The sequence below is a fragment of the Phyllopteryx taeniolatus genome, chromosome 19 (genome assembly GCF_024500385.1).
Source record: "Phyllopteryx taeniolatus isolate TA_2022b chromosome 19, UOR_Ptae_1.2, whole genome shotgun sequence".
NCBI lineage: Eukaryota > Metazoa > Chordata > Actinopteri > Syngnathiformes > Syngnathidae > Phyllopteryx > Phyllopteryx taeniolatus.
The window spans coordinates 15,147,414-15,156,860 of NC_084520.1; the positions used below are offsets into that span (position 1 = coordinate 15,147,414).

Here is a 9,447-nt window from a genome sequence, read left to right on the forward strand (position 1 = left end):
AAAAAAAAAAGTCTTTTAATCAGTTTAATGTTTTTAAAGTGTGGGAGGGGTGCAAACTTTTTGGTTTGTTTTTAATGATGTGGTCTCTCTCTATCATGGCTTTTCACCTGTTGTGGGCCGGCCTGGAACATCTTAAGGAGCACTTGAGAAAATGGACAGTGTTTACTCCCCAAAAAGGTTGTGAGAGGTGATTTAATTGCAGAAAAAGAACAAAACCCCCACCTGCTGCATGCATTGTGTCTTTATTATAAATGTACCGCAGAAGTATAATATTCCAAAGTGCCGACTCGTGGGCCACACATGAATCAAAAACCCCACGTCAAGCCAGTCACCACAAAGAGAATCAGAACAGAAAAACAGTAGCCTGGCGCTAATAGGACGGCCGGGGCGACTGCACCTGATCAACTATTGGACTAATATCACTATATTGAGGATTATATGAGCGGAATACACGTCTACATCTCATGATTACTAGTTCAAATATACATTGGAGGGTTGGGTGGTACCATGTTACCAGGCGGCGTTTGTGCACAGTGGGTAAGAAGCCAGTTGGTTTGCATCACAGTGAGAATCACAGGCAAAGGGTACACAGGAGCACTTCAGAAAACTCATTTGAGAACCGCACAGCATAGTGAGTGCACGCCTCACAAGAGAGTCATTCTTCTTTTCAAATACATATCTATATCGAGACATAAAGCTCCGGGGGGGAAAACATTTCTCAGATTTTGCTGTTTACAGGTACTACATGCAGTATGTTGGCGTAAAAACAAAAAAAGTCCCAAATTCCAAATACAAAATACTGTTTTGTCATTTTCATATGCAGGAAAGGAAAAATTGACACTTATTTTTTCCCCCAAAGCTTTATGCACAGCTATACAGAGATGCATCTCAATAAATGAGAATATCATGGAAAACTTTATCAAATTTTAATTCAGTCGTCCAATTTAAAAATAAAAAAAAAAAAAGGGAAACTTGCATTCACAGTAGACTGTTATATTTAATATTCAGTATTCAGATTTTTTTTCTTATCATTGTGATAATTATAGCTAACAGATAACATAAAACAAAAAAATAAATCACCTAAAAAAAAAGAATATTACATAAAGACCAATCCAAATGATTTTTAAAATGGAAATTCTGGCCTTCTAAAAAATGTTGATTCATATTTCAAGGAAATACAGCTAACCACTGCGATATTTGCGGTTCTGCATTTGTCCGTTTTTTGCAGAAAACTCACCTATTCGCTGTTTTTGTGCGCAGGAAAAAAGCTATGTCTAACATAAAAACATTGCTTTGGCGCCATCTTGGGACAATGGAATTGTCATTAAAAGATCTTTGTGAGAATGCTGCTCATCTATAAATCAATCTGATAATTGGATTGAGACCAATTTAGCCGGATGGCCACCGACACGCAGTCAGCTGGATGAATGCCTCTCAATCTCCGACTCGCATCAACTCGTGACAGCCAATAAGATAAGACCGACCCAAAATGCAGTACAATAATTCTCACGTTTGATTGACAAGTAAGAACATTTTGCGTACTAGCAGAACAACAAGGGCGCACTAGTGGAATGACTGTCTCACTAGTCATGTTTTTCCAAAGAATGCTCAAACGGCTTTTCAAAAAGGGTTCATATACTAGTATGCTCTTTGCCCTCTCTAGTAGAACAACTTTGGTATACTAGTAGGACAGTCACATACTACTAGTGACATAATAAAATTCAACTAGTTAACGTCTAGTTCTGCACTAGTAGTGCTAGAAGAGCCCAGATGTCCACTCGTGCACAGTTTTGCCTCACTAGTAACGTGTAGCTGTCCTAGTATTGTGTCAAAGTTGTCCTACTTGTGAAGACAAAGACAAATGTTATACAATAGTGACACAAGTAAGACATTGGCGCTCTACTAGTTTGCTGAATGGTCTTGCTAGTGAGGACAAAGAGCGTACTAGTACATGGGCCTTAAGCTGGTGCAGGTGTACCTAATGTTTTGGCCGTTGCTACATTTTCCACTCACAGTGCTTGAAAGACGGCAGCATTCCGAAGAATCTGGATTGTTTTGGCAACAACAATTGAGACTTGAAACTTGTTTCTTTTTTTGGCACATATGTTCCCTTTGCTTTGTGTACAAGACTTGCGTAATCCCTTCGCGTTGTTTGTTTGTTTGTTTGTTTTGCTTTGTGTTTCTCGTCTCGGTAAGCCTCCGTTTCATCCCGGCGAGGATGTTGAGGCGCAGTCTGAAAAACAAGGCGACGGAGACTGCTTCTCCTCTGGGGAGCGGGATTGTGTACGTGCGGTGGAGTCTCCGCTCGGATCCGAGGGGATTCGACACGCTGCGGCGAGGACGTCCAATCCGCTGCGGCTTCAGGGATCAATCGGTTTGCCTCCATCGTCGTTCAGCAAGAAACTCGATGGCCGTTCTCCTCCCTTGTTCCCATCCCCTCCCGCCTCCCTTGTGACTCGGCAGCATTTTTGCATATTGTCTTCAGTGAGCAAAAAGAGAGGGCTAGAAACTTAAGTGGCTGCGTTTGGTTTTGCTCGCACATCCGGGTAAAAAGGAGGTGGTAAAAGACAGGCGGGCGGTGCAGGTGCGGGCCGGTCGGGATGCGGCTGCCTTATCCCGTTTGATCCCGGGACCAAACTCAGGTTCTCACATTGACTAAAAGAAGGAAAAGGAAGCGGGTTAGTTGCAGGGGAGCTGCAGTTTGGAGGGTGTGCGCGTTTACGGCACGTCACGAGGGAGTCCAATCGCTTCGGTCGGCTTTCGGACTCGTTACGTTTACTCGCGATATGAGATGTCCGCCGACAGTATCACGATACGGCGATTATGCGATCATCGCTATACAGCGGTGCCTTGACTGATTCGATGATTGACGGAATTCTTTATTTCGAACAGTGACAGGAAAAAATAAAACATAAAAAAATAAAAATAAAGTTACATTTAAAAAAAAAGGAGGGTTTACTTTGATTTTTCTAGCGCAAACTTGTATGGCGGCAGTCAACTCAAACAAGTTCGGCAAATAGCGAACAAGTCATATGCTGTTGACATGCTAATTAGCACCAATAGTCTTAGAAGGTTTTAGAAGCAAAAGATATTTGAAAACAGATAACAATAATATCACGATAATGACAAGCATATATTCTTTATACCCTACAAAATTAATATTACAGCACCTGACTGAGTCACATTAGTAGTAGAAGAGAAAAGTCTCGTCTTCGTCATATGTCTGCAAGACTGAGGTATACTGCCACCCAGTGGCCAAGGCGGGCACACCACAAGGAGCAACACAATTAATTGAATTGCAGTGCAAACCGTTGAATCCTTTACATTCTATTTAATGATGATTTTAAAAAAATCTTTTGCGCCCCGCCGAATCAGAACTATTAGTTTAACGAGAGGCGGGAAGTGGTTGTCGTGACAATTTGACGTAAATTAGAAGGCATTCCTCTGCCTGCTGCGCTTTCCGCGCCGGGCTTTTATAAGTGAACTCATCACAGATGTGTTATGAGAATCCCTTTATTAGCCACATACAAGAACATACATCATAGGTCGTGTGGTACAGGCAGAAATAACAAGAGACTTCACATCGTGTACAAGCAAACAGCGGACTACACAACACTACACACACACACACACGCACACAACTCTGTGGCATGCAGTCGTTTGCAGCAGGAGGTTCGGACGTGCAAAAGGACAAATAATGTCCGATTAAGATGAAAACGGGATTAAACAGAGATGGAAAAAAGACACACAAGGTGAAGTATCACAGAGATTAATTGGCTGCGTATGATAACGATGCAAAAAAAAAAAAACACAATCCCAAATGGAAGAGCATAATCGGCTTCTTTGTCGCACCCAAAATCGAGAAAAATTAAGTTCAAGGGGAAGTCGGTGGAGACCGCTCTGGTGTTCCGGATCGCTCCAAACTTCTTTCTTTTGGAGAGAATGGACGCATTACGAGTTGTCGGAAAGTGCACATTGATTTTCTAAATTTGACACAATGCTGTTAACAACCCTGCTAAATTTGAATGATTACAAATAATAATAATCGGAAAGTATATAAAATTTGTGAGAAATCATGGCGTTCTCGCCGTTTTCAAACACTGTGGGCGTGTCCACTGAATGCGCTGAAACCACGCCCCACTCAGCTGTCGACTGTCAATCAAATATCACTTCTATGAGATTGAAAGGTGGATCCTACTCCGTGCTGCATTTTTCTGATTTCCACACATAACTTACATGTTTGGTCGGGTTGTTGCAGGGATTTTCCATGCCACAACAATGAGGCGCTCTAACGTGGCCACGCCAGCCCGAAGACCTGGTCCACATGCTAGCTGTCAAGTTTGACTTTTTTTTTCCCCCCGCCCCTTGCTCTTCCGCCTTTATCTGGGTGACGTACCTGCACTCGCAGCCTACAACGAGGCGCTCTAAAGTATCCGCGCTAGCCCAAAGCCCCGGTCCACACGTTGGCTTTCAAGTCAGATTGCCCTGCCTCGCTCTATCTCCTTTCGTCTAGGAGATGCGCGTGCACTCATGGCCAACAACGAGGCGCTCTAAAGCAGCCAGCCAGCAGATTATCCAAGGCGAAGATGCCTTTTCAGGGTGTAGGCACAGCTCGCCGATACGAACGAAGGCGCTTAGTTATATAGAGGGGGACAGGCGACTCATACTGGGACCCGAGTGTGTCATTAGGCACCGCTTTAGCCCCTCTCCCCCCCCCCCCCCCCCCGCCCTCAAAATCAGGAAAACTGAAATGTGAAAAACAGTTTACGGCTATATCTCCACTATTGAGTACAAACATAGATTTCAGTCTTTGCACGTTATCAGCAATTATATCTTCAGCCATCTACGGTACGTATATTGATTCTGAACTCCTCCACGACGCACATGGCACATTCCACTTTTGTTTCGCATTGATGGTTTCTATAATCGTGACATGATAGCGGTGTTATTAGGAGGCTGATTACGTCGGGTAACTCCACAATGAAATGCGACAGGAGAATCATCAGGAGAATCCGTGTTAAGGGAAGCCAAGTACCCGCTTAAGATCCTGCTAGCGGCATGTAAAAAGGCCGTTATAAGGAAATGGCCGCCAGGGCCTCCGACACCAGGTGACTGGTTCAATATCGTAAACATAACGAATGTCATGCGGAACTAATAACACAAAGATTAAGAACTGAGGAGGAACTATGTCAAGCAAAAATGGGTGATATGGAAATTATGCACAGATGGATGACGAGACAAAGATCACGTCACATTTACGAATGATTGCGTGGCAATCCAGCTCTTTTTGTTTTTCTTATTTGTTCGAGAGTGGATCGCTTTGGAATGAACCATTTTGGAGTGTGGGGGTGGAGGACGCGGGGTCACCTCAATTGCAGCTTTTTTGCTTTTTTTTTGTTGCTTTTTTTAAAAAAAAAATGTAATCTTAAAGTTCTCAGGGGAAGAAGACGAAGCAGTTCATTGGAGCGAATCGGCACAAAAGAAGGTCAAAAGGGGAGAAGGAGATGGAAAGCTTAAAGGTCAGATTTGGGACACTCACTGGCCAGGTTGACAATGCAGGCGATGATAATGAGCGTCCCGCCCACGAGCGACACCAGCGACAGCATCTTGGCCACGCGGCCCAGACGCACGGCGCCGTCCAGGTTGCCCTGCTCCAGGCTGTTCTTGGACTGGCACGGAGGAGAAGGCCGTCAACGTGAGCAATGCGTAACGATCATTTCCATTTCATTCCACAAATTGACACACAGTGCAAAACTTCCGAACGTGTTTAGCCGCACGAGAAAGCTGTTATTATTGTCAACAGGTGAATACACAGGTTCATTGTGTAGTGTGCTACGACTAGTGCTACACAAAGGAATCTTGGGCGCCAAAGAAACGATGACAACGTCTCACCATGATGGAGTAGACAAATCCCACGATGTTGATGGGCCACACGGGGCAGAAGCAGGCCAGCACGGAGAGCAGGAGGTAGTCCTTCACCTTGGTGCGGTCCAAGGGGGCATCGGTGGCGATGCTGGAGTGGCGGGACAGCGAGGGCCTGGGCGAGAAGGCCGTGTAGCCGATGGAGCCCGCCCGGCTGCCCTTCCTGGTCTTGGCGTGGTGCGGGTACGAGATGGAGCGCTGACGTCGGGGAGGCGACGACACCACGGGCGAGGCGCCGTCCCCCGCGAGGACCCCGTTACCTGAGGGCCACAAGCGAACCTTGCTACTTTTCAGCAAACAAACAAAAAAAGCAACATCTTGCTTCAGTTACCCGATTACATCATCTTCCAAAACTCTTTTTCAAAGGTCTTAAAGTCACGAGTGATGCAATAAATACGACGACGAGCTTACTAAGCAGTCGAATGGGCGCAAATGAATCTGCACGTGCCTACCTTCATGGCTGACAAGTTCCTTCTGCATTGAAGCATTACAGCAATCCATTTTGTACGAAACAGGCTCACTCAAATGTAGCTAACATCACTATTTGCGCTCATTATTGTGTTTAAAAAAAAACATCCAGACATTCAATCTTGAGTCGACATGTCGCACGGCTCCCGAAAAGCCAAGAAAAGGACTTTACAACACTTTGCGGACAATTCAAGCGTTCAAGAGCGTTAATAGATGTGTTCTCGAGCTGTTTTTAACACTTTCAATTGGTTCAAAATGTGCAAAAATAACAGACGACGCGGGGCCATCGATTGGTGAAAAAATAGCAAATTGACGACATTTGGATGCACGAGATTTCCGTGACGGCGACAAGTCGTACGTATCAGTGGCGGGCTGATAGTTGAATTTTAAAATATGAATAAATAAAGTGCACTGGTACACACTATACCGGTGGTTCCCAGCCAAGAAAATCAGCAGTTGTGATCAAATTTCACCTAATCGTGTGTCTTGAAATTCTGTTTACAATGCGTTTAAAAAGTTTTTCATTGTGTGTAATGTGTTTAAAGCGTGTGGCAAGGATATGTAAGGCTTAATTAAAGTGAAGGGGAAAAGCGAAGAGCGGAATGGACGCCACACTAAAAAGGTTTCGAACTGCCCATAGATGCCACAAGATGGCAAAGCACTACTTTTGTCTAAATGAAGCTCTTCAACTCATACCTCCTTGCCATCAGGATACCGCAACAAGGCGCCAAATCCCTACTTTATTTTTATTTTTTTTATTAAACTCCTCAACTCACTTCCAGAAAGTTCCTTGGCTGGATTACCGTCATTCACGTAAATTTGGAGCCTGCCAATCGTCTCTCAAACATCTCCGGTGGGTTCAAAATACTGGCGCTCGCCTTCCAACTGGAACACGTAAGAGGGAGCACAACTCCTATTCTGGCCTCCCTCCTCTGGCTGCCGATGCACTTCATTTTAAGATTCTGCTATTTGTTTATACTAATTTTGTTCCTTGACTGCTTTAAATTGGAATGTTATTATTAGCAGGTCAACACTCACTGCTCTTAAGCTTCTCGTTGATGACGATGACCAGCTCGCCTTTGGACTCGCTGCGTCGGGGTCCGGCGCCGGCCGGGCTGCCGCCGCACAGGAGCCGCTCGCCCGCTCCCAGGGACGGGCACGGCGGGGCCACCGACACTTGGCTCAGCTCGGGCTCCTCCTGGTCCAGCAGAGACGGTCGCTCCTCTCCGGGCCAGGCGGAAGACGACGCGGGCATCATATTGACGTCCATGAGGATTTTAAAAAAAAAAGAAAAGAAAAGAAAAAAAAGGGAAAGACACCACAAGGGGCGCACCTACGGGAACAGGGGAGGTCGAAATAAATTAATACGAATTGGTATTGCCATGACGACAAATGGGATGTACACAAAAAAACAAAACAAAAAACAGGGGGGGGAGTGTTTTGCCGCCATCTTGTGGCATCCATAGGCAATTACAGAAAACGTTTGTAATTGTTTTCATAAGCAAACATTATTTTACTCAAACACATACATGTAAATGTCAAAATCTGAAAACTGGTCATTTTAGAGTGGTGCCTTAAAATTTGTATCTTATTAATATGCAGCACACAGCGAAAATTTGGGAATAACAAACTCCCCCTAAAAAGGTTAATAATTCGGACGTGGTTTTTGCAGGTGCCGTGAACACTAATTTTGTTTGAATGAAAGTCTTCAACTCACTCCAACATTGTTCCTTTGCGCCAAAGTAATACTTTTATCACTTTGGCCTGAGGACAGAAACTGTGAAAGTGATTTTATTTTTATTTTTTTTTAAATCAAATAGGTGGATATGCCCCCCGCCCAAAACAAACAAACAAAAAAAAATGCCAATATTTGAATTTGCGAATGCTAAAACGTGAATATAGGGCGTTCACATTTGTTTGTTTTTTTCATCATTCATCTTATTCATTCCCACAGATAGCATAAGGTATTTTTTGTTGTTGTTGTTGTTTTGTTTTTTTGCAGAGACCCATAATGTTTTCTGGCACGGAGGCGGAAACAGATGAATGCCGCACAAATGAAATATAACAGCATTGCCATGACGACAAACGGTGATATACAAACCGGCCAATAGAAACACACGCACACACACGCTTATTATATACAGTAGATGTGGTAAAAGCAGCCACGCAGGTGTGCACACAACATGTGTACACAAACACCGCACAATACAAGAGGTGGTGGTGATGGGGTAGTGGTGGGGGGTGGGGGGGACAAAGGAACAATCCTCACTAATGAGCTTGCTGCTCCCACTACACTGCAAAACTGCCACATTGGATTATTACATTTAAAAAACAAAAACAGCATCCTCACCCCCACCCCCTTAATATACACAAACATGTGCCAAGGGAAAAAAAAAAGAATAAATAATAATAATAACTGACCTTTTTTTTGGGGGGGGGGGGGGGATTCTGGCGTTTTTGTTGTCAACACAACAGCAGCGAGTCGCACGTAGTTGAACCGAGAAACAAAAATCAGGAGGAAATGATGATGTTTTCGGGTGCTACCGTGCGCGCATCCGAGCGGAGGACATCCGTGTGTGAGGAAGAGGAGGAAGAGGAAGGATGGGGAGGAGGAGGAGGATGCTCGGACGGGCAGGGCGGGACTGGGAGGAGATGGGGAAGGGGGTGCGCCAGGGAAAGCTGACGCCGTGCTGTTCTTTATGGAGATGGTCAATAACATTCATTTTCCTCATCGATCCGCATGGGATCGCCCGATTTTAATGACTTTAGAGCAGGAGCGTCAAACGTGATGACGTCGCAGTTATGGGCGGTTGTATTAGCCTTACTATTGTTACGTACACGTGCGGGGGGGGGGGGGGAGACACACAAATATGCTCATTTGAGGCCACCAAACAGGTATAACAAAATATGTATAATGTGTACAACTCCCCTGAACAATGTGGACGTCAAGGTAAATAAATTGAGCGCACCTTTGCCACAAACTGCAATACTAAATGGTTGGTAGCCTCATGGGGGGTAAAAAAAAACAAAACAGGAAGGTTGTTGTCACACTTGAAG

At 44.6% G+C, this 9,447-nt stretch overlaps 1 protein-coding gene across 2 annotated transcripts; it reads right to left on the bottom strand.

Annotated features, from left to right (window-relative positions):
- Positions 1–174: 174 nt before the first annotated feature.
- Positions 175–9,172, bottom strand: LOC133469807 (trafficking regulator of GLUT4 1-like). 2 transcript variants are annotated; one of them, XM_061757366.1, is made up of 5 exons: positions 8,812–9,169; positions 7,429–7,723; positions 5,893–6,182; positions 5,540–5,669; positions 175–2,655 (listed from the first exon to the last, which is right to left on the bottom strand). In XM_061757366.1, the coding sequence occupies exons 2-5, from the start codon at positions 7,658–7,660 to the stop codon at positions 2,639–2,641; spliced, it is 669 nt and encodes a 222-aa protein (XP_061613350.1). In that variant the 5' UTR covers positions 7,661–7,723; positions 8,812–9,169; the 3' UTR covers positions 175–2,638. The 2 variants fall into 2 exon arrangements, with proteins under 2 accessions (XP_061613350.1, XP_061613349.1); XM_061757365.1 differs by lacking the exon at positions 175–2,655 and having other exon boundaries at positions 3,498–5,669; positions 8,812–9,172.
- Between the last annotated feature and the right edge of the window lie 275 nt (positions 9,173–9,447).

Excerpts from the sequence above, each read along its gene's own strand:
- LOC133469807 (XM_061757365.1), bottom strand. The coding sequence starts at position 7,660 with ATGGACGTCAATATGATGCCCGCGTCGTCTTCCGCCTGGCCCGGAGAG. Across the intron at positions 6,183-7,428 it reads CAACGAGAAGCTTAAGAGCA|GTAACGGGGTCCTCGCGGGG; the intron begins GTGAGTGTTGAC and ends TGTGGCCCTCAG. Across the intron at positions 5,670-5,892 it reads GATTTGTCTACTCCATCATG|TCCAAGAACAGCCTGGAGCA; the intron begins GTGAGACGTTGT and ends CCTCCGTGCCAG.